Source organism: Megalops cyprinoides, chromosome 16 (assembly GCF_013368585.1).
Source record: "Megalops cyprinoides isolate fMegCyp1 chromosome 16, fMegCyp1.pri, whole genome shotgun sequence".
NCBI classification, from domain to species: domain Eukaryota; kingdom Metazoa; phylum Chordata; class Actinopteri; order Elopiformes; family Megalopidae; genus Megalops; species Megalops cyprinoides.
The window spans coordinates 7,556,602-7,582,126 of record NC_050598.1 but is presented as its reverse complement, the minus strand read 5'-3'; the positions used below and the strand labels follow the sequence as shown (position 1 = coordinate 7,582,126).

General features: G+C 47.5%; 1 protein-coding gene across 1 annotated transcript; it reads left to right on the top strand.

Moving 5' to 3' along the window:
• Positions 1–1,377: 1,377 nt before the first annotated feature.
• On the top strand, positions 1,378–19,344 carry LOC118790870 (insulin receptor substrate 2-B). Its single transcript, XM_036547979.1, has 2 exons — positions 1,378–5,086; positions 16,599–19,344. Exons 1-2 carry the CDS (start codon positions 1,627–1,629, stop codon positions 16,601–16,603), a joined length of 3,465 nt encoding a protein of 1,154 aa, XP_036403872.1. The 5' UTR covers positions 1,378–1,626; the 3' UTR covers positions 16,604–19,344.
• The last annotated feature ends 6,181 nt before the right edge of the window (positions 19,345–25,525 follow it).

Here is a 25,525-nt window from a genome sequence, read left to right as displayed (position 1 = left end):
CACACAATAATACCATTGTGAAGAAGTAAAATCATTTACTTTGTTTCATTGTGAACATATGACAACTAATAAACATTATGAAAACTAAGTTAAAACTCAGGCGTTGATATATTCTTTTTGGAAAAAGATCCTCATAATATCGTAATATTGCGCGATATGTTTGCACACTTTTATTTTGGATGCAACGATTCCTGAAAGGCCCATCTATGAAAGTGTAGTCTCGCTGAGATGCATTCTGTTTAAAGTCCAGTGGGTGGAGCGAACGATCTGGGCTGAAGTATGCATACCAGCTAGCGCACGGAGGGGCGCACCTGAGTGAACCGCGCTGATTTTATGGCTGGGGCGTCTACAACCGTTCAGCAAAGCAATGCTTAATGTTACAAACTGTGCTTTGAATTTTGATACATCAAGCATGCCTCAACAGCTAATCGCAAATAAATATGTACAACAGCTACGGTTTCGGCATTTCGACTAGTCATTGCCATTTCAATTCAAACTCTAAAGAAGCGTTTTTTACTGGCAAAGTTGTCTTTCTTTTGCCTGCTTGCAATAACCTGACATCTGTTGAAAATTAATTTCTAAAATACTCGCTAGGTGCATATTTAGTTTGAGCATGGTGTTTTATCTAGATGGCCATCAGGTATCACGAGGTTATTGTGGTATTTTTTTAGCGAATTATCGGCGCACGAACTGAAAACAACTAGCTATTAATGCCTAACCTGCGATGCAAAACAATGCTAGCTGGCTAGCTACATCGTTTTTTTTTTTAGGAAATGAGGCATAGGCACCACAAACTGTATACATTTCGACGACTAACAAAATGCATTTAATGTTTAACTCGGGGCGTGATACGGTGTTGATTGATTTTGATGCACAACCACGTTACTGCTCCTTTTTTTAACCTCCCTTCTAAGCGTATAACGTTCCTTAGCTTGCTAGCAACTTCACATCGTGCATGTAATTCATCCACCCAACGCTTAGGTTTTAGGCGTGAAATCCTAGGGTAAACCAATGAAGTTACCTAACGGTGAACTTCACAAAACAGCATTGGACGCTATAACGTCACTCACAAATGTTCAGTCCACTCGCCGTTGTACAACAAAGAAACGCCTACCACATTCCCGCTTACAACTGGGCACACGACTGTCAATCACCCCAAGAACGTCTTCTCCTCTCTGCTTAAATGAAACTCCGAGCGCTGCCATTGCTCGACTGAATTGACGTAGTAAGCTAATAGTCCTCAGCTATTGGTAAATTTTCTTGTCAGTTCTTTTCAATGTCTTCCTTGATCCAATTGAGAAACTCGACTATCACATTATCCCACCTTCTCATTGGTGACGTACGGGTCACGTGTTGTTTTTGCTCAGGTCTGAAGAGATGTGTACAGAGAGGGAGAGGGGCACAGATAGCTAGCTAGCCTGCTAGCTCGATAGACTGGCCATAGAGACGGCTGAAAGCGGTTATGTAGCAATTGCAGAATTTGTTTTCGTGGAGCCTGTACAAGAGGCGGCGAGGAGAAACCGTTTGAAAAAAATATATATCGCACCGGAGTCACAATTTCCCAGACGAGAATGGGGTTTGCGTCCACTAGGCGAAGGTAAAAGTGACCTTTAATTGTGTTCTCTCATGGCAAATTTGATGAATTATCAAGAAAGCAACGCCGCTATGTTGATGTTGGAGACACAGCAGCGCGCAATCGGGACAAAAACAACGGCGGCGACAGCCAACGGCGACACCTCTGCCGGGGAACCCCCCTCGCCTTTAATTAAAATCGGCGGCGCTCGGTTCCATCAACACTTACCGCCCCCCTACCATCACGCTCTCCTGCCGAAGGAACAACATCAGCAGCAACACCACTACCAGGCGCAGCAGCATTTTCTGGAGGACAACGTCCAGGAAACGCCGGTGAGAAAAGCCTCCTCGTCTTGCGTAAACGTGGTACACGAAAACGCCGCCGCCAGTCATGCACTTGCTGCCTCCACGACCGCTACTACGTTAGCAGCCGCCGCTAGCGGCAGCTCCGATGGCGTGGATGACATACGTAAATGTGGGTACCTTAGGAAACAGAAACACGGCCATAAGAGGTTTTTCGTGCTGAGAGGGCCGAGCCATCTGGGCCCCAGTCGATTGGAATACTATGACAGCGAGAAGAAATTTCGAAATAGCCTCCGTGCTGCTGCTACCACCGCTGCTGCTGCTTCTCCCCCCAAGCGGGTAATTTATCTCTACCAGTGCTTCACTGTAAACAAAAGGGCGGATTCTAAGAACAAATACCTCATTGCTCTGTACACTAAGGATGAGTATTTTGCCATAGTGGCCGAGAATGAGCAGGAGCAGGAGGATTGGTACCTTGCCGTCAGTGACCTGATGAACGAGGGCAAGAGGAGCCACCTGGACGCAGACGAGGTGGACGACGGCTACGGCACCGTCACTCCGGGCACTGTTTTCAAGGAAGTGTGGCAGGTTAATGTGAAGCCCAAGGGCCTGGGGCAGACCAAGAACCTGACAGGCGTGTACCGGCTGTGCCTGTCCACCAAGACCATCCACCTGGTGAAGCTGAACTCGGAGACACCCTGTGTGAACCTGCAGCTGATGAACATCCGGCGCTGCGGCCACTCGGAGAGCTTCTTCTTCATCGAGGTGGGCCGCTCCTCCTCCATCGGGCCCGGCGAGATCTGGATGCAGGTGGACGACTCGGTGGTGGCGCAGAACATGCACGAGACCATCCTGGAGACCATGAAGGCGCTGAAGGCCTTCGCCGAGTTCCGGCCGCGGAGCAAGAGCCAGTCATCGGGCTCCAACCCCATGCCGTTCATCACCACGCGCCGTCATCTGGGCAACCTGCCGCCCAGCCAGACGGGGCTGCAGCGGCGCTCGCGCACCGAGAGCGTGGCGGGAACCCCGCCTGCCAGCAAGGGTGGTGCCGCCAGTGGCTACCGCTTCCGCACCTCCAGCGAGGGCGAGGGCACCATGAACCGGCCCTTCCGCTCAGTAACGGGCAGCCTGGTCCACCTGAGCGCTGCCCGCGTCAACCTGGGCCGGCAGGAGGGGGCGGGCGGCCGCTACGTGCGGGCCCTGCCGGGCTCCGCCTACCACACGCGCTCCGCCTCGCTGCCCGTGTCGCACTTCCCCTCCACCACCAGCCCCGTCAGCGTGTCCAGCAGCAGCGGCCACGGCTCGGCCTCCGACACGCTCACGCGGCCCTCCAGCGCCTCCATCTGCGGCTCGCCCAGTGACGGCGGCTTCAACTCCTCCGACGAGTACGGCTCCAGCCCCGGTGACTTCCGCTACTTCCGTGTACGGAGCAACACCCCTGACTCGCTGGGCAACACGCCGCCCATCCGCGAGGAGCACTGCCTGAGCGACTACATGGCCATGGGCCGGCACCGCGAGGTGGCGGGCGGTGCCGACGCCCCGCACGACGACGGCGCCGACGACGAGAAGGCCCTCCGCAAGCGGACGCACTCCTTCTCCAGGCCGACGGGCGGCAGCAATGGCGTCGCCATGTACCAGAAGATGACCCAGACCACCTCCTCGCTGGACGAGTCCGTGGCAGAGGCCGGCCCTCTGGGGAGCAACGGACACCTTGCCTGCCAGGCCGAGGCCCCTTCAATCTACGCCGAGCAGCGCGGGGACGCCTCCAAGGACGACGGCTACATGCCCATGATGCCCGGTGTGGTGCCGTCCCGCGACGGAGACTATATGCCTATGCAACCCAGCACGCACCTCTCCACATCCCGGCACGAGCAGACGGCCGCCCCACTCTCCCCACCGCAGGTGGACGCCCAGGGCTACATGATGATGCTCCCTGGTGGGGGCTCCTCCCCCCTGCAGGCCACACCCCGCCCCGGCGCCGACCACCGGGAAAATGGTGAGTACATGGACATGTCCCAGAGCGGCGGCGGTGCTGTTCCCCGCAAGCACCTGAACGAGGGCTACTACCCACCGGCCACGCCCGAACCCCCCAAGTCCTACAGCCCTTACTTCTCCCTCCCGCGCTCTTACAAAGCCCCTCACCGGGAGAACCGCGAGCGTGACGAGTATGTGCCCATGAGCTCCCCGGTCAAGCCGGGCTACGTGGCAGCCGAGAGCGGCAGCGGAGGCCAGGCCGGCAACCCTCCCGCCCCCCAGGGGCACCCTGACGGGTGTGGTGACAGGCAAGTGGTGCGCCCCACCCGGCTCTCCCTGGGCCGGCACAGCTTCCACAGCTCCCCCACGGTGAGCGAGGCGGCCGAGCCCCCCTCCAGCCCCGGCGAGTACATCAACATCGAGTTCGGGGACCGGCCCGCCTACACGCCCTGCTCCCTGTCAGCTGAGGGCTCCCCCTCCTCGCTGGGCTCCAGCAGCGAGCACCGCCGCTCCCCCCTGCACGAGGACTACATGAGCCTGGATATGGACAAAGGCCACCTGCCCAAGGGACACTCCCCGCGGCCCTCGCTCGTAGCCCCCTGGAACCCTCCCAGCTACATCCGACCCCTGGCGTCAGGGGCCGCCCTGGGCAGCCGGACTGACGGCTACACTGAAATGACCTTCGGCCGCGGTGTGGAGGCCAAGAGCCCCACCGCCATGCTGCAGCACCTGTGCGTCATGGAGCAGCACTACCCCCCCCAGGCCCCGCCCAGCCCCCCCGTGGAGCCCAGAGTGATCCGGGCAGACCCTCAGGGCAGGCGGAGGCACAGCTCTGAGACCTTCTCCTCCTCCTCCCCTCCCGGCACCGGTGGCGGCAGCCCTGCCGCGCCCACCAGCCCCCACCCGGTGGACGGCGCCAAGTGGCAGAGCTCCGCCTCCTTCGACAGCGCCTGGCTGCACATGGAGGGCGCGGCTGCCCCGGATGACACCGCCGCCCTGCCCGTCCCCACCGACGTGGGCTGCGGCCCCGCCATGCGGGCGTGCCGGAACGCCCCCGCCGGCTACCAGAACGGCCTCAACTACATCGCCCTCGACCTGAGGGAGGACCCCCGTGCCAGCCGCTATGCGCCGCCCGCCGTCACCCCCTCGCCCCCGTCTCCGCTCCCCCTCCCGGAGAACGGGGCGTACGCCAGCATAGACTTCGCCAAATCGGAAGGACTGACCGCTGCCTCTCAAGGTTGGTTTTGTCTCTCTTTCCCCTTTTGCTGCAGGTGCAGAAAGAGCGAGAATAGCCAGGTGTGAGTTTACAGTTTCAGAGCTGATGCTCTACTTCTGTGTGAAAAAGAGTACGTTCAAAATAGAAAGTTCAAATAAAATGTGTGGTAAAATTAAAAGCACTTCATATCCAAATCCTTGTTGTCGCTTTGAGTCCACACATCACATCCTTTTTCTTAAGGTGGAATGCTTGTTACAGAGCTGCAACCTTCGGCCCGTGTCAAAGCCACCTGTTAGAGGCAGTTTTGACCTAGGGCTCTCTCCACCCTTTACTTGGAAGGGAGTGTCTGTTTAAAAGAAGTTCAGACTTCCATGTAATATTTGGTTTCTTACATTTATATTGCTTAAACCCCTGTGAAATAGATGGTGGCATAGTTGTAACATGCCGCAAGCAAGCACCTTCTGCGGAGTACAAGGTGATAATGATCAGAAAAAGGGATTCTCACCCTCTTAACTTGGGTGTTGATGTGTTAAATATGGTTATGAATAAATCAAGTCAAAGTTGGCTGGCTTTTTTTTTCCAAGGGATCCCTTGCTTTCTAAGCTGATGGCTGTCCCTGGTATTTTTAGAACAGATTTAAAAATATTTGTCAAATCAAGGGCTTTTTTCTCTTTTGTGGCTGTGGATTGTTTTCCAGTGATTAAACTGCAGTGTAATTTAAGATTGCATCTTGATTTCCTTGGGAGAGATTGAAGCAAATTTCTTTGCACTGAAAGAAACCAAATGTGTTTTTAAGAACGTCAATGTTGAGCAGTTGACACCTGGAGCCAATATGGCTTGTTTCCTTGTTAGTGTCTTGTTGATTTCATCAGACTGTTGGTTTTGCAGTACAGTTTAAGATTGCATCTTGATTTCCTTGGGACAGATTGAAGCTGGGTTTTTTTTGCATGGAAAGAGAATGTGTTTTTAAGAACAGCAGAGTTTAGAAATCAGCCATAGCTTATAAAGTCAGAAATTGGTCGTCTCGTGTCAGTGCGGGTGCAGTTTACATTTGATGGGCTGTGAGCCATGAAGCCATTTGATTATCACCATCATTCCAGGTACAAATAAGGTAAAATCATGTATTGCCAACGGATCAGACAGTCTCCTCGTGTGATGTTGTCTGGTAACCATGTGTTTGTTTGTGTTGGAGATGATGGCCACTGTCCACCGTCGAAGGTTCCGAGACGCGCCTCTGTCTCCTGTTGCAGCCACTGAGACTTTTTCGCGGGCACGAATTTGCCAAAGTCAGGCTTCCGCAGACTCCGCATCATCCTGTTTGAGCCAAAAGCTTGTTTGTCATCACCGTGCGTATCGGTTTCCGAAAGTTACCTCAGCACAAGGCGTGCGTCGCGCCTTGCAACTTGAATAAAAATAACAGCTCATGTTCCCCCCCGAAGAGGGCCTGTGGTTTTTAGTCCTGCCTCTTTTTCTGCGATTTTCCTGTGAATTTCTTAGAAGTGCGGGTCATTGATTTTTAAACTGTTGACTTGCACTACAGTAAACATCACAGTTGTGCAGTACTGGGGTTTTTCCAGACCTACTTTGCAACATTATCGGAACCACTTACTGGCCATCGTCTGGAGAGTTTCTTCCTTAATTTTTTTTGAGTATCTTGTCGTGGTCTCTTGGTCTGCTTTTCCACATGTACCTGTGCCTCTGACTCGTTTACTGTACCTCACGCCCCCTCTCCCTGCATCCCCAGTCTCTTTACTGCTCTACTCCCTGAGAATCCCCTACACCTACCCCCCAGCATCTTATCTCCCTGCCCCCCCCATCCCCCCGCCCTCCCCCCGGCTGGCACTCTCTGCCTTGTTTCCTGGTCGGGGAACGCGCTTGGCTGAGCGAGTGAGTGTGAGAATGAGGTGAGAGTGAGTCAGTGATCGCGGCGCGGCCCGGCTGACTCATTTGTTTATCATGGAGCTAAAGCACAGATGGAGGGGTGTGTGTTTGGAAGTGGTGGGGGGGGTGTAGCTGGTAGGCGGCAGTAGATTTCGGGGGGCTGAGAGAGGGGGATGTCAGCGGCTACAAGGTAACACCGCTGGTGGGGGGGACATCGCTGTCCTTGGCCCCACCCTTGTGGAGTCCTGACCTTTTCCACCTCAGCTGTTAAATCCAGCAGAAATGTGGTTGTGGAATTTTTGGGATTTGCCATTTGTGGCTTTGATGGAATGTGTGTATGGGGGTGTATCAGGGAAGGGGGGGTGGATGAAATAAAGAAGAATAATGAAAGAATTATTCACAGAAGAGAGTCACGGTCTCACGACGTGTTTGTCCGCCACAGCTGTGTGTCTGTACTTGCCTCGCAGTCAGGGTTTTATGGGGAACCGTTGAAACTTACTGCATCAAAGCAAACAATTACTCTGTGGCTTTACTGGAATCAGTTGTCGGAGGAAGACATTTTGGCACTAAGTGGTGTAGCTATTCTTTGGTAAATTAAACCGAAAAGGGACTGTGACCTGTGTTGTGTTGGTTGAGGCAGGATTGTTCATATGAAAGTGGAAAACACATGTTTTTTTTTCACTTTTCAGTAGGTAATTGTACAGGTACAGAAGCTATATTGGAAACTGAATAATTCAGGTTCATTAAATCCCAAATGCATTTAAAAAAAACACCAGCATTGGTCCAAGAGAGACAGTGTGAAGGTTCAGGGGCTGTTGGGTGGATTGGGTGGATGTGTATTGTCTCTGATCTTGTCCCTACAGTCAGTGTTTGTGCTGCTGTGCGGTGAGTCACTTTCTGGAGTGGTATGATGCTGTTAATTGGTTAGACATGTCAGGGCGTACAGCAGGGCCGCGGCAGAGGGAAGTGGCTCATCACTGAGGAATCCGCATCCTGCAGCCTGCGCACCTGGACACCCGGCCCCGCGAGCGACTCACCCGGCGCCGCCCGAGGTCCCAACCCACGCAGGGCGGTGTGGCTTACGTGTGCACCCTCAAAGGTGTAGGCCGCGTTTGGGGTGTCTGACAGTCATAGGTGATTAGTTGGTGAAAGAGCTGGTTTTAGGGTTAGGGTTCAGGTACCGGGAGTAAGGGGCTGAGTTGGTCTCACTAGGTCACATTTTGTGACTGGGAATGGGCTAAAACATGAAATGAGCGTATGTACTGGAGCTGGTTCGTGCCAACGCCCCAGGGACTGTAGTCGCTCTGAGTGAAGGGGTGAGAGGAGGAAGAGCTCTGATCAAACCATTGAGGTGTGTGTGTCTCTTTGTGATGGAACAAGAGGTAATAGTTTAACATTGACTAGTGAAGAGTCAGAGATTTGGTTTAGTGATTAGCGTTGTTACTTCCTCAAACAGCTAAGCTGCATGGCTTTAAGAAGTGGGGTGTGGGCAGCACTGTGCATGGAGTGCATAAATTTGTCCTGCATTACCTGCTGGAAGCTCTTGGGCCTGAAGTTCTGGGATTGCAAATTCTGCCTCAGTATTTCACCTTCCCGTTATGGGCCCACAGTGGACCCTGTAGGCCGGGCCCTGGTTGGGGGGGGGAACAGAACCAGGCTATGGTGTCACAGACCTGTCATGAACTCTGCAGAGAGCATCACCTCAGGCCACAGGGAAGGGTATTAAAACATGCGGCACCCTCAAATGGAACTTGAGAATGAGAAGGTTTGTATCCTACTCAGTGCATATTGCTCATTTCACAAGGGTACCCTCTGTTTTAAGGAATATAGCATCTCTAACTCCTCACACCTGTAGCCTCACCCTGTGTGTCGCTGCTGTGTATGTGCTATAGAGCCCAGCACTTCTTCTTTAAAGAACCTCAATGTGGATGTTACAGGTAGAGGTGAGGGAGCCCACAAAAAGCATAGTTTATGCGTAATTCCATTGAGCTTGGATACATGCACATGCTGAGGAAGTTCCCACTTCACCTGTGCAATACATATGTTACCTTTACCGTCTTCTCAGAATTTTTGTGACCGTGTGACCAAATGAGCCTCAGAGACAAGGTTGTGGGTGGGTGGGTGGGTGACTGACAGAGGAAAGGGGAATAAAAGTGAAGTGGGAGAGAAAGAAAGAGGAAGAGAGAGAGAGAGTTCCTCATCCTGCGGGTGCAGCGATTTCTCTTTCATCTGAGGCCCCGATGTGTTCATATTGAATACTGATCTTATAGGCTACTACTGATCACTTATTAGGGGGCAGCAAATGCAAGCTGCACAGAGGGCCTTTCCTCAGCTTCGTGCAGCACGGACACATCTCCAGCACCTTCCCTTTCACAAAGCACTTACTGCAGATAACTGTCAAGAGATATCAGATCCAGATCAGCCCTTGGCTAACGGCTCGATCTAAACCAATTGATTAAGAGGTCGGCGTGCGCCTCCCCTCGTCTCCCCCCCCCCCGGCACCGGGGGAACCGAGGCAAACCCGTTTGGGATTTATTCCGGCCGACGTCAAAGCTGAGCTGGGTCAGAGGCATGTTGGGAAGCAACATGCCCTTTCAGTATATCGCATATGTCTATATTTACTGCTTTATTTTGAGACTGACACTTATTTACGACTGTGGCACGCGGAGAACAGTACTGCACTTATAGCAAGAAATGAGTGTAGCAGGCAACAAGATCTCTTTCCTGTGTCAGAGGGACCCCCCCTCCCCTTCCTCCCCAGTGAGCATATTTTAGGTGATTGGTTTCCCAACACTATATATTACACCTCCTCAGGACTTTGTCCCCTACGTATTGTTGAAAAGGAATATGATGGTCTGCCCATGGATTGACGCGGTTGTTTTGTGGTCTTTGCAGTGGGTGGAAGTTTTTAAACCAAAACATTGGATGACATTGGATGGTTGTTATATTGACATGTTAGGCTTGTGGCTGTGTGACCACTTCAAGCGAGAGGTTGAAAAAAATGGCAGAGTGAAGTGGGTTGAATGTGGGTTGTCCTGCGCAACAGGGATTTCTCGGAATATTAATGCTTGGAAGGCTAGGATTTTTAAAATTCTATAACCCATTCCATAAGATTGAGCTTTGAACCAGGCTTACATTCTTACAGAAATGTAGGAATTATTTAACAATGATGGAACCACAAGCCTCAGCAAATATTGGCTGGAATGAAATGGAAAAACAAAACTTTGACCCGCTCACTAATCCCAAATAACAAATCCAGTCTGGAATTAAATAAAAACTTTGACCCACTTACTGATCAGAAAGACAAACCTGGAGCCATTATAGCTTTTGTCCTTGTTAGTTGGCTCTTGGTTCTGTTCATCTCATTATTCTATTGGTTCTGAGGTTGTCATTTCTGTTAGTGGGAGGGGCCAGGGTTTTTTTTTTTAACAGCCCTACTCTCCTCTGGCAATTGTTCACCAAGGAGCAGAAGAATTCCTGGATTGTATTTGGTTGGAAGGACTGCAGGAAAGACAGATTTGGTGTTGGAAGGGGTGTTTTTGGGCCAATAAGGGGCACTCCATCTGAATCGTGTAGTTACAAATGCCCCACTCCAGCGATGGGGACATATCCTTTTTGCTGCAACTGATCTCCAGCTGGATGGAACATTAAGAGATGTGAGCCTTTCTGATGTAATAATAAAAAAGTATTTGAAAAGAAGCAGACAAATACAGAAAGTACATGATGTGGCTGAGATTAATAGGAAATATGGTCAAAATGTAAAAGAAAGATAATGGGTTGTCCTGATATCCAGAGATAAAGCTAAAGCTAGTTAGTGCAAGTTAAGATATGTTAGCATTGCCTACGACAAGCACCGAGAAAGTGGAACGTTTTCACTACTTTGCTACCACCAACCTACCTGCAGAGATGGCTTTGCAGCTGTAAGCCAATGTTCAACAGTAAAAGTATTATTAGCTGTGGAAGTTGTTCCAGGATGACAGTATCTACTAATCAAATCAATAGTCTAGGCCCAAGTAGGGTAATGGTTGCAGTATTGCCTTGTTTCCAGCCTGTGGATAGGGCCCTAGCACAAAATGGCTCCCTACATCACCCAGACAGACATCTTCTGACTATAAAGACCTTGTAGATCCTTGGCTGACTATAAAAATGCAAGTCGTCATCAATGAGAGCATCTTGCCCCTGTTCTTATTTAGTTTTGATTAAGTCAAAATATGAGTCTCCTGTTACCAATGCAGGGTTCATGCTGAAGAGCGGAATTTTCATTGATTTCAGTCCAAACCAACACTGCTTGGATTCCTGTCGAGAATGTTATTATTTTACATCAATACGTCTTTGTCCATCCATAATGATCCATATCTAAGACATGGAATGTAACCTGTACCCTTACCAGGGGCATCTCAGATGATGTACTCCTCTGCACTCGGATATTCTGTTAATTCCTATCATTATCTACTCCAAATCCTATCTTCACAGGGTGGGCGGGAGACTTAAGTCTTGATGTATTCTTTAATTGAATCCGTTTTAAGTACACAAAAAAGTGGCTCACTGGGTGAACCGACAGCTGTGAGTGTGCGTGTGTTTATCGAGGTGTGGATATGTAAATGCATACAGCACACACACATGCACGTGCGCACTCACTGATGAGAATAACTAGGCGAGAGACTACAGACCAGGCCAAGCAGTTCCTCAAACATCCATGAATGCAGAATCAAAATTTGTGAGCGACCGTCACAAAGATGCAATCCCAGATTCACAGACTGTCAGCGTGAAATTGCTCTGAAGGCCCCAGTCGCTTTGCACCAGCTCCTTGCTGCGGCTTAGGCGACACTTGGCAACTCCTGACAAATTATTTACATTCTGACTCTGCGTTCTGACTTTGCTCACGCACTTCTGGCTTTACCCCCTCGGTGCGGGCCCCCGTTGGGAGGTGTGCTGGGCAATGATACTCCCCGCCCCACCCCCGGGAGTGCAGCTGAGCTTTCAGGTGGCCTCAGAAGGCCGTGCAGCCCTGTCCCCACGCGTTACCGTCAGCGCGTGGGGACGGCTGTGCCGCGGATGAGGTCCCTACCTCACCTCCCGGAGACTCCGCATGGCTTTCTAGGAACTGGGAGCAGGTAATTTTCCTTCCTAACCTCAGGCTGAGGTGAGGTTTCTCTGTAATCCTGTGAGCTTTTCAACCCTCGGCAGGCCGGTGATCTCTGAAGCTTGTTCTCAGTTCACCCCGCAAGCCGCGCTTGTTCACGGCACCACCGGCCTGTGTTACTGCAAACCTCGAGGGTGCGTCAATCCAAGTACACCTTGTTAGGGTCAGTGGAGGCTTCTGCAGTTTTTTGAGTCAGAGATGCCCATGTTACAGTGCTTTTTAAATGTAAAAAAGATGTTCCTGCACCCCCCCCCCCCATCCCATAACTGTGCTCTGTGGTTGGGGATTGGTCCTTAAAGGTCCTACAGTGACCATGGAATTGGTTGTCACTGTCCCACATGGGAGCCTGCTTGCTCACATTCTTAAGCAAGGCACCTCTACCTGAATTTGGGCAGCTCACTTTCTATTATTTACAATGTAGTGCAAGTCACCACAGATACAGGCCTCTGCCATGCAGTGAGTCAAAGTGAGTTGTGATTGGTCAGCACAGGATGGCTTCCATTACAGTGTCTGCCCCTCCTGCCTAATTGCCTGGACTTGAGTCGGTGACTTGTGACTGGGGTTGCTTTTACTTTGCTTCTGCTGTGCCATGAAAAATCATCTCACTGCTCTGTGAGGCCTACGATTGACAGGCAGCATAGGCCACATTATCTGTAATGATGCCCTTGTCCTTTTTTTTCCCCCAATTGCTTGGTTACTGGCGTATCCTTACAGTGCTGTTGCTAGGCATGGTGTTAATAATCAAATGGTGTAAACTACTGAATTACTTTCATTTTTGATTTGACATTAGAAACAGCGGTACAAATAGACCATAAATTCTCCTATGTTGTTACAGTAGTGTAACGGTTGTAGTTAACAGCATTTCATGGCCGTGCAGTTGAGTCTGCCACTTTCTGCTTCATAGGTACAGCAAAAGCAGCAGTGCTTAGTACAAATGAGCCTTGTATTTGTGTGGTTGAAAAAGACTACTGTGCTGGTAGACAGGTGGTCAGGCAGCCTCCGTTATATTGAACCGAGACCCCACTGCTTTTGGATTGTCGTCCTCCTCTTGTGATCATGAAGAGAAAAGCAGGAGTCCCAGAAACCCCTCCAGGGATCCCTGTTTGAAGGAGGGGAGGCAGGCGCAGAGCCTTCTGTCTGGGGCTCCAGGGCAGCCTGCCTGGAGCAGGAGGAGAGGAGGAGAGATTGTGCCCTAAGCCTGTAATGAGAGCTAATGCCATTAGCTGTCAGTGCAGATGGGCCTGGGTCAAGAATAGCGGGTCTCCGTGGGATCTCTGCCCCAGACCCACGGGGCCGGGGTTCCCTCTCTGCCGCTCACGAGCAGTGAGAACATTAGGGAACATTAGCACTGCAGGCATGTTTAGAGATCAGACATCCCTCCATCTTCAGGGATTGACACTGGATTTCTCACCAGGTGCGGACAGAGATTATCGGGCCTGTGTCAGCATGAATCATTCATAGAGTCTGAGGCCGGGGCAGCTGGAGCAGAATCAGATTTTGACGTTTGGAAACTTGATGATGTTGGTTTTGATGATGTCAGGTTTTGACGTTTGGTGAAACTTGATGACTGCAGTGGCAGCAGCTGTGGGTCCCGACACCTGCTGCCACGACGTGCGATTCCTCAGCGAACGTCCTGCAAAGCGACTAGTCCGCTGTGCAGGTTGTGGTCAGTGGGCAGCGGTACAGGGGACACTCACCTGCCGGTTCTCCCCATCCTTTGCCGCATGGTTGTACCCCGAAGGTACAGGGTGCACACCTCACTGTTGAGGGGGAGCCCAGACAGTACTGCCACACGCAGTGGAAGCAAGACGGCGTCTCTGCTGCAGCAAAATTAAGACTCGCTGATTGAAGGGTAAATCAAAGATACATTTTTCACAAGCTGTAGTCTAAGAGCGGACACTTCTTCTACAGTCACTTTTGTTCCTTGATGCTCTCTGCCTACTGCTTAAAAAAATTTGGCTTGTCTCTGTCCCGCAGTGATTGGCTGAATACGTCACTGTCACAACAGATAAACTGTTTAAAATCTTGCGTGTCTAGCCCGTCGGCGTACGGCATGGTAGCAGCTGTGTGGTATAGTGCTGTGCACCAGGGCTACTCAAAGGTTGCCAGTTCGATTCCCAGGTGGGCCACTGCTGCTGTGTAGTTGAGCAAGGTGCTTAACCCGAATTACTTCAGGGAGTATCTGGCTGTATAAGTGGATGATGGGTAAGCTGTATACGTCACTTTGAATAAGGACATCTGCTAAGCAAAAAAAAGAATGTGATTTAATATAGTCATACCTCTGCCACTTCTGTGCCTGCCTCCCCAGTGATAAGAATGACTTTTGCAATTGAGATTAAGGTATGTTAAGGATTTCACAAAGATCGGTAGGTGGATGGTGGTGTGGGGTGGGGGGGAGAGTCAAGTCCTACCCTTTTGTGGTCTGGTTGGTGCCTGTCAGAGATGTCCAGAACAGAGCTGGCTTCGACTCTTCAAAAATCACCTGATCTTGTCCCTGCCCTTCCAAATCCACATTGCCTCTTTCTTTTATCAGCTGTTTTGTGAAGTGAGAAACAGAATTTGTATTTCCAAGTGAAGAAAAATGAAATAACGGTGACTGTGCAGCAGACGTTTAAGTGTTTTTCTTGAAAGCCTCATCAAAGAGATTGCTTAATGACATTTGCACTTAAGATGATATTTTTAGTCATGAGACTGTGTGTTCGACTGTTTGAATATTCGGTTGTTACATTACATATCGATTTCATAGATCCGTGTTTAATTGCTTATTTATGGGAACATTTTTGAGAACATTTTTCATTCCGTCTCATTAATGATGATAAAGGAGACCTTCAGAACCCTGTATAAAATTGCACTAATACTCATTTTTGTTCCTGGAAGTGTGAGCAAATCCAGATGTTCTTTTATTGTTGCAGTGAGTCATTTACACACAACTGGAGGTTCTTACAGTGTCTGGGCAGGAAAAAAATGGGATTGATGGGTGGAGCTTCTCATTTTGGGACATCAGAGTAATCAAGACTCAAGTCCCTGGAGTCCACCAGTGTTTGGCAACAGTGCAAATGTGGAGTAAATCGCAGACCGAGATTATCATTAACACTTGGGACTTGTTGATGTCATACATCGTTGCTCTGCATACTGTGCACTGTGCTGTGTTGGGTATTATCTCAAACGCAGGCTGTTCCCTGGTGCTTGGAGGGTTTCTGACACTGCTAAAGGTTATTTACTGTGCACCACAGGGGAAGACAGCCAGGTTAAGCGCCAGCACCAGCCAGCCCGGCTCTCTCATTACCGTCTGGCATGGGCTGCTCATGTATTTCAATTATGGCTGAAGTTCGTTCAGAGTTCTCTTTAAAAAACGACCGTCTGACGCACCGTCCATTAAAGCAGAGTCATTCTTCCGTTGGGGTTGGGCCGTTTAGGCTGTCTTTTACCCAGATAGTGCCGAGGTCATATTTCCCGCACGGAACGCAGCCGCACTGCGGGCACCCCGGTTCCAGCTGGGCCCAGGCAGATTGACGTAATGGCAAACCAGCTGTGACGAGCGCTAACCGAATTAGCCCAACTGAACGGGGGTCAGCCGCGCCACTCCCACGGGGCACGGGTGATGAGCGTTAAGTGAGTTAAACTGAACCTGGGTCAGTCGTTCGGTGGTGGGGGACGTGGTGTAGGAGCCCTTGGCAGGGGAGCTCCTGGCTTCTTCGAATTACCTCACACATGGGGTAGCGGCAGGGGCAGCAGGGCAATCCCGGTGACTTGGCCCAGCCCAGACTTGGCGACTGGAGTCGGCCTAAAATAGGCATGTGTGAGCAGGTGGAATGGATTCGGTCACGCTTCCAGTAATAGTCTCACGCCAAAAGCGGGGTAAGACACTAGCTTTGCCTCTCACTCACCGCCCCACCAACCAGGAGAAAGAGAGCTCTGGTGTTTGGCGGCGTTCGGAGATGGTTCCCGGTGGTGGGGTTGCGCCCCTGGGCAGGGTAGCGGTTAGGACCAGTGGGTGCAGGCGCGGGCCCGCGCGCGGCCGCCGGTGTCCGGGGGGGCAGTCACAATGAGACAGCATTCCGGCAGCACCAGACTGACAAAGCTTGAAACCCCTCTGAAAGCGGCCGCATTGTGCCCGGGCTGCCATTGTTTTAACAAACAAAGCCCTCCGTCAAAGGGCTGACTGCGGAGAGCAGGGTCATTCCGGGCTGCGGCCGGCGGCTTAGCGCGGATAGCCGGGCCCGCCCTCCCCCGGGCCGCCGGACCAGGCGCGGCCCGCAGGGAGAGGAAGGGCCGGAGTCATCATCACGATCGATCGGGTATAAATAACGCTCACGCGAAAAAAAAAGAGAAGCAGCTTCCTGTGCAGAGTGGGGTTGGACTAGCTCCTCTGTGTCGAAATCCATTATCGGCGCTTAGGCCAGTGTTCGGCTGCGATCCGATAGGCCTGAAGCCTGCCCTCTGCCCCCGGCTGCTGGATTAATTGACACTCTCTCTCCTCTCTTCTCCTCTCTCCATGTTTCATTCCAGACTGAAGATGGAGCGTCCCGAGACAGGATGGTGGAGGGGGGGGGGTGTACAGCGAATCCACACCCCTCAGCAGTGGGCTCACCATGACACCTGACCCCAACACCACACCCCCCAATCACAGAGGACGTCCATCACAGATGGGCCCAATCATCATCACCCCCTCCACAGAAGCGAGGCGACTGCGCTTTTGTTTCGTAAATTTCCACAGAGCAGCAGGTTGGCGCTGCATTAATTGTACGACTGGTACTTTTTGTTTCTCCAAAGTGAATATTTGATTAGAGCTCTTCTGTGTGGCCTAGGTAAGGCTGTATTTTCCTTTTTTGTTCTGTTACTTTTTTTTTTTCCCCCTCCCCTAACCAGCTCGAAGCAGAAATCAACACTGAACTGATACACAAGGCTGGCTGGGACAAGTCTGCAGTTTACAAGCATTACTCTCACATCTGACATTACCATATTTATTACCATCCAGGTACAATGGTTAGTTTAGAATATGCATTACTCAAAGGTACGGTACTGATTATTACTATTATAGCGGTAATTACGCTATGATTTGCCAGGTATGGAGTTTTTCCCCTCCCCCCCCGTAGGGCAGTTCCGGTACGCACACACCCCTGCTGGCTGCGGCGACGCCCACCGCCATTACCGCTACAGTTCCCGGTTGACAGGGGGATGACGTGAAGGAGTTCCTGTAACCCTATGCCAGGCCCCAGGTGCAACATGCCGAACATTCCTATCGCGTCACACGGACAGAGCCAGGCCGTCCCTTACGCACACCAGTACCCCCCCCCCCACCCACCCTCCAAGTAATACGCTTGACAAATGAGGGAGGGTCTATTCTTGGACTTCAGATATCCGCCCCAAATCCAAATGAAATCTGTGCTGCATGCGGGCAGTAGGCAGATGAAGAGTTAAAAAAGAAGAGTTTGTACAGTAGTTCCCACCGAGAAAATGTGGAATAAACCTTAAGAAGTTTATATTTGACAAATTTTAATTCTCATTTACTCCATTTTTATAAAAAAAAAATTCTGATTGGGAATAAATCTCAAAAATGTTGGTTTTGTTTAAAATTTTGATTCCATTTAAAATCCTTGAATCCACTGGCATGACAAGATAAAATGTATTTCAGAATGGGAAACATTAGCTCTTTCACATGTCAGGGTTTTTATGTTCGTGGACATGGGGGGGGCACACCAAAGCGCACACATGTGCATTGAGTTTTCAGTGCATTGAGTTCAGCAGCCCAACAAAGGTACAGAATTTTAAAGGAAGGTTTTCTAATACTTATCACATCGAACATATTCAATGGATAGAATTTAGCCACCACTTAGATCAACTTGGTTCCGTTAATGTGAAAGAAATGGGAAGTGATGGCAAGCACATAAATGTTCTCATGTCTGAATTGTGTTGTCCCCAACATATGCTTTGTAGTCACAGTGGAGGATATTTTGTGTTTAATCCAGTATTTTCACACAGGTAGGGAAAAAAAACATTTCAATACTTCTGTTCATTGACTTGAATTTGGGTAAAATCCCCCATTTCTATAATACAAGGGTATCATTTAAGTGACTGTTAAAACACTACAGAGAATATGTAGATAATTTGTTGCTGTTGAGGCCATAGTTATGGTACGAATAAAACTGCTCTCCTACAGTGGGAGTTTTTTCAACATGCATTATAGTGGGGGGGTATCTTGAAGCATCACCTGACAATACATTTACATTACTTGTAATTTATTGTTATTATTACGATTGTTGTTATTACTACCTGTACGATTTGCTGCAAAAGCTTAGAAAATCTAGTGCGAGATTTTGAACTGGTACACAAAGTCACACATTAGATAACGACATACTTTAATGAACATCCGTCTGCAAATGTAATTTTTCGCATTGAGTCAGGCCGGATGCTCTGTGGAAATGCGCGCTCTAATGTCCTAGCTGGAAGCAGAAAACGCCAATGATGAGGGGCAGTGAACCCACCAAGCGACTGGGATGTGCCGAACTGGGTATCGCACTGTTGGCAGTGTACGTGAAAATCACATCGTCAGCGCGTCTGTTTCAACACATACCCTCACATTTCCTCAAACCAATTAATTTCACGTCAGGTCATTTGACATTATATGTATGACCTATATATTCAAGGTACATAAAGAATAAAGAGACGTGGGGAGTGGGGGGCAACTGATTTCTGACGACTGCTGTGCAAAATCAATTGGGTTTTTTCCAGTGTTTTATACAAACGGTGCCATGCTTTTATTTTTTTTTCCTTCTGTATAAGGCTGAAAGCAGTGCTTTTTATGCAGTGTGTCCACACGGTACTGTTGTGCATTTTGCTGTGTAATCTTTGTCTGTCTTTTTTATGGTTAACTTGCCGTAGAGACGTTCGCTAGGGAGGGAGGCGTTACTGTACGTCATTTTTTAAATCAACCGCTTGAATGCAAGGGGTTTTGCCCGCGTGGTACACATCAACCTGAACTGGGGTTTCTTTTTTAAAATCCTCTTTCTTCGAATTTGACTGAACCAAATGTAGCCTAAACAAAGAACGAAGCTTTACGCTTGTAAGAAATTTTATTTTCGTAGTTCAGTGCTTGTGCACTTCGGCATTGACAATGACTACAGTAAATTTTTTGGCACAGAAAGATGACAGTGTTTAGACTAATAGTTTACAGAGAACACCATTTCCCCCCGCCTTTTAAAAGTGTTGCATTGCAAACCGAGGTCTTGGGAAACAACAAAAGCGAAAAGCGATAGCGACGTCGAAGAAAACGATACAATTTCAAAATTAACTGTTCCATTTTGTCATATTTAGTAGAGAATTTTTTTAAATCAAAAATGAAATGAAGATCAAAGACTTCATGACTAAATAAATACTAATTTTTTATTGGCTGTTGCCAATATAATGAATTGTTTATTGGCTATTGCTGTTTTTCGCTATGTTGTTTAATTGACCACAAAGAGATTTACATTGCCGATGGATTTCTGTTTATTTGGGGGGTAAAGGATTCACTGATCAGTTTAATCAATTTTTGTTTTTATTAAACGGGGTTTTGCCCAGCAAATTGTTTGAGTTTGCTAATATCCTGCATACTGTCACGATTTGTTAATGACTTTGCCATAATTATTTTAAAGTAATACTCCCAATTTAAATGAATGGTAAAGTAGCCTAATTATAACCTCTTAATATCTGCAGAGGCTTACTGGTACAGCATAAATATGCAACTTATTTTTATTTTGTAACTAGTTTACAGAACGGGAATCTTAGTTTGGTATTGTGTTGGATTGGTGTAATTATTGAATATCTGGCAATTTTCAAATAGAAAACGAGGGGGAACATAATTTCTCGGAAAAAAAAAACGTAGAAATTTTGCAGTTTTGTAAACATCCGCCTACTGTTTTGTACTTATTACACTTTATTTGCTGCTGTGTAGTACACATAAAAATTGATGCTGACGATGGCTGCGACAATGATGGGATGTCATGGCCATGCTACCTGTGATTGATTTCATAAATGAATGCTGTTGTTTGAGTTTTTTTAGAGCAGATGAGTTAAACCGTGGAGGTGTACCCCCCTTATGTGCGTTATTACTTCAGCGTACGTTGGAAGAACAGATAAAAATGACAAATACAAATCACACTGTACTTGGCTGCGTCTTCCACTGTAAATACTGTCGCATTGTTTTACTTGTTAATTGCGCCCCGTGGCGTTTTCTTTCGTTTGAGTTTTTTTTTTCTTTTCTGGAGGGAATGGGGGTTATACTGTAGCTGAGAAATTTGAGGGTTGTATAGTGTTTATATTTATCTGACATTTTTTTGCTTTCAATAGAGCTATTGCAATAAAATGTGTTAATGTATGTAAAGGCCTTGTTTATTGTGACTACTGTGGAATGTGACTGCATTTTCTCTCGTTAATGTGGACAGTATGTAAGGGTGTGTGTGTGTGCACAAACACCGTAGTAGTTAGTAGTTGTGTGTGTGTGATTTTATATATATATATATATATACACACATATATATATATATATATATATATATATATATATATATATATATATATATATATATATATATATATATATATATATATATAGAGAGAGAGAGAGAGAGCGACAGAGAGAGAGGACCTGAAACTAGGGGACAAAGTTCTTTTGGGGGAAAACTGGCTTTTACTAACAAAACAGTGTAAAGTCCATTGCCTGGGGCTTTGAATTGGCCGCTGCTGTTTGTACAGTGACCAGGCACTCGGAGAAGTAGAATAGTGTCTGATTACACAAAGCGCTTTACCTCCTTGGATTATATCATGACTAGACACTGGCTTATGATCTGGAAACCTGTATGAACGTGTATGTGCACGCATGAGAGCGGTGGCACAGATTTTCTGTGTACTAACACCTGTAGCGGCACCCTTCAGTGCTTAACATCCTTCCGATGGGAGCCTCCTCAGTCTGTTGATTTTTCTATTTGAGGATCCTCACTAACATGTCCTCCTGCTAATTTAATGGGACGGACATTGTAACGAGTAAACAAGAATATCCCAAAGCCTTTTCACCTTGCTGCACTCTCATTCAGCACCAGGGTGCTACCACGGAAACACAACCAGGAAACTAGGGTAAACAATAGTTCAGAGCACACAAAGATGACACATCAGAAAAAAATAGCCTGCTGATAAGAATCCATTGATTCAGTTTGCATGGAACCACAACAACAAGAGGCCAGATCGCAGGGACTACAGCACTAGCGGGCTTGTGGGGGGTTTCATGGAAGTTAATGGAAGTTTTTTATTAATCTGTGTGCCTCAGAGGCTGAGGTGCAGTGCATCGATGTGCAACACATTTTTAAATGTTTCACACAGACACTGGTGGGAGATGAAGTCCAGAGAAGAGAGCATTCAAAGCACTCGGCCTCCAGCAGCGACATTTGCCAACTGTTGCTCAACGTTTGCCTGCTGACCTCACCCTGCCATTCGGTAACCCTTCCGGGTGTTGCGCCTGACACAATTGCTGATTAGAAATCAGTTCAATTGAACAGCCATTAAGGTCAGCCCTTAGGAGAACGTGCCCCCAAGGCTGGATTCTAATACCAGCTCAGATATGTGACCCCAAACAGTTGGTTATCTGCTAGCTCCATCCCTTGGGATAAAATGGGAGGTACGAAGGCTGGCACTGCGGGCAAGCACCAGCAGCGGCTCTAACCCAATTAGTAGGGTCCATCTCTGAGGCTAAACAATGTTTAAACACCCGTCAGATCTTCATTAACAGCTTAAGAAGATCAGTCCTGGAAGATCCCGGGAGGAGTGGAGAGAATTGAGCACAGTTTAAGGATTGTTAGCCCTTCACGAGCGAAGAAAAACAAAAAGGCCAGAGCATTTTCTGGCAGGAGAGCTGCTGACCCAGCATTCTAGCAGGGGCCGCCGGTGCATCTTTCGGACTATTTGTTGTTTTTGTCCCTCCTCGTATTGCTCCACAATGGTGGCAGCTCAGTGCTGGCTGAAGACGGAGAGAGAGTAATGGAGAGAGGGAGAGGTGAGAGCAAGCTCTCTTGTGAGTGCCACAAGGCTTGTTTTTCAATCCACAAAGCATTTGCCCCCACACCAAAGTAACTCTTTCAGTAAGTCTTGATGCTGTTGTGAAAGATAAAATAAGACTTAGATGACCACATTCCCCCAACACCCACCTCTCTCCCCTCCCCTCCAAACTATGTTACCACAGAACATGCTTTGAGGGAACAATCGTGTCAGACCCCAGAATTTGGGATTAGGAATAGCCCTACTGTAAGGAGATGTCATTAGGAAATGTGGAGCAGAGGAGGTACTGGGCAGTGGGGGGGCTGCAAACATGTGATTGCAGGGTTTAATTACCTATTCAGCAACTACCCAGCAACCCCCTGGGGATGTAGTATATGCGGCTGACTTAAGTTTCAAAACAGTGACCTTGGAAGGCACACCTCACATGCGCTATCTGGCTAGTTAAGGAGAGAGTGACGCGGGCAGACCCGCGTCAGAATCTCCCAAATCGCAGCATCGAGCCGTGCCCCCCCACTCCTCATCCCACAGCTGTCCAATCAGCAGACCCAGCCGAAATCATCACCTCGCACCCCCCCACCCGAAAAATGCCTGACCTGCGGGAACCACCAACATTTAAGCCCTGTGTGTACTGACGAACCCCTTCCTCTTGCTTCTCCATGACGTAAACTAGAGAGGGGAACTCTTTCAAAACCCTTGAGATGTATACAGTAGGTCATCTCCTAATATAGCAGCTAGAAACTCCATCTTTTTTTCTCAAATGGCATTTTACAGGTAAACTTGGTGCACGACTTCAAACATTTCATTGGCTTGCTTGTCTTAATGAAAATCCAAACAAAATATTTCACCTTTTTGGTTTAGAGAATAACTGCCTCCAGAAAAGTGAGTTTACTGATGATCACCAGTTTTCCATTTTTATGGTTAGCAGAATTTTGACTGTTAACTGCTGTTGCGTAGGAAAAAAAAAAACCCCAGGTATGTTATTTGTAGATGATGTTCCCAGATTTTCACTGGTTTGACCTTAATCAGCTACATTTGAATCAAATCAGGTTTGTTGCTACTGCTGTACCAGATATGCAGAACTAACCCTTCTAACTGAACTTCTTAATGTGAGCAGCTCCTCAAAGAGATATCCCTAAATATTACATTCTGTTGTAATGAATCTATTCAGGGTAACAATGTCCCTGTAGTTCTTGTTACTGTATATAAAGTATAGCACAGTGTGACATCAAAAAAAGCTATTTAAATAGAGTCCCATTGTAGCTTTTTAGTAGGTGTTTTTTGTAGTGTCATTTGTTCTTAAGCACAAATAGACGTTTGCATACCTGTCAAATTTAACTGCATATAACGTGATTTCAGGTTGTTTTGGAATGACAAATGAGTAAACTTACAGATACACTGCTCCCCCTAGTGGTACTTTATGAATAGTGCGATCTACTACAAGCACAATAGCAAAATCGCAACATTTTTTTCATGTGCTAGTTTACTGTAACATAAGCCCTTTCCATTAGGGCTATATATTTATTTTTGGTCACCTCAAGCAGCAAAAGTACCATGAACACATTTTTATAGGTCATTATAATAATTGTACGGGACATTTATCTCCACTATTAAAATGATAATGTGTTCATTTGCACAAAACATATCAAAAGGCTACTTTGTTTTATGATGGATGCTACACAGGAGCAAAGAAATACTGTCATTATACAGAGCGACATTATACATTATAGAGAAAAACTGTCCATATTGGATCATCTTTCCTACTTAAATATTTCTTCAAAATGTTATATTTTGACTTTTGCAGCTTTGAACAGTGCAAACTCAGGCTCATAAGTTTAAAAATGAATTTTAGTCCAGAAAACCTGGGTCACAATTACTCACAAGTAGAACAATCCAATTAAATAAATCTATACCAACATTCTGCTCAATGGAAGTTCAGTTGAAGTTTTTGATACAATATAGAGGCTTCTGTAATCCTATAAATATAAATATAAAAGCAGGCAATGCACATCAGTAGCATGCATTAGCATGGCTAAGATCAGCAGTGTGGTGCAGTGGTAGTGAGTAGGGCTCATAACCGAAAGATTGGTGGTTTGATTCCCTGCTAGGGCACTACTGTTGTACTCCTAGACAAGGTACTTAACCCAAAGAAATGCCTAAATAAATATACAGCTATACAAATGGATAATATGTAAAATTGTAACCTATATAAATTGCTCTGGATAACAGTGTCTGCTAAATGAGGATCAGAAAATTCTCTGAGGGCAAATAGTTACTGACCTCAAGTTTGAGGATGATCATAAATATATTAACAAAAAGATGAATTTACTACTTTCCACTGTAGTGTCTCTTATTGATAAATTTCAGACTATTGGTACATTGGCAGACCTGGCCAGGAAAAGTATGCATGTAGCTCTCTGCCATGGGCTGTGAGACATGTGGTTTGGGAGGCAACCATAAATTCAAGTGCCAAAGTTGGAGAAATGCGTTTTCAGGTTTCAAAGTGTCCAAAAGGACCATTCAAAGCTGCATGCATGTTACATCCATGGGCAGATTGTGAAGCGCATACTTCCTTCTGCCAAGAAGCTGAAACTTGGATGGAAATGGACATGACAATGACAACAACAATGATCCAAAGCATTCATTCAGATGTACAAGCATATGGTTAACTGAGCACAAAATAAATGATCTCAGCTGATTAGATTGAGATCTGGAGATTGAGACAATCAAATACTAGCTGTAGTTTGAACTCAAGGAAGCCGTTCACAAACAGAAATGATTCAAAACAAAACAGAATCGGAAGACCTGAAGGACCTAGAACAAGTCTGCCAGAGGCAATGGTCAAAATTCCACTCAGAATTGTCAGAACCTCATAAAACACTACAGGAGGTATTTTGTCAGGGTAATTCATGCCGGCAGAGGATTTACAAAATACTAACTACAGGCGTGTGAATAAATGTGACCCTTCTGTATTTTTCCATTTTATACCATGTTTCTTCCTTATTTAGTTAGGGGTTTTAATAAATATGAAGGTCACTGTATGCCAGTTGCATGAGAGAAACATTTGGTGTGGTTTTGGTGTATGATCTTTTCTCAGAAAAACCAATCACACAAAAGAGCTTCACTGGAGGCTGAGGAGTGAGGAGTGTAAGGATTTCTGAGAACCTACCTTCTCATAGTACATAAGGCCTTTATTCCAAGTCTGCTGTTTTCTCCCCCTTGATGCATTATGATGCATTATAATGCATTATAAGATAATTCATTATCTCATAAGAAAGAGTGTGAAAAATAAATTTGTCAAATTTAATGGAAAAACATATGTTTAGGGCTGTGGGGGGAAATGAATTGTGCTGTTCCTCAGCAAAACAACACTGCTTCTTTGGTAAATATTCATGTGGGTTTATTAGCAGAAA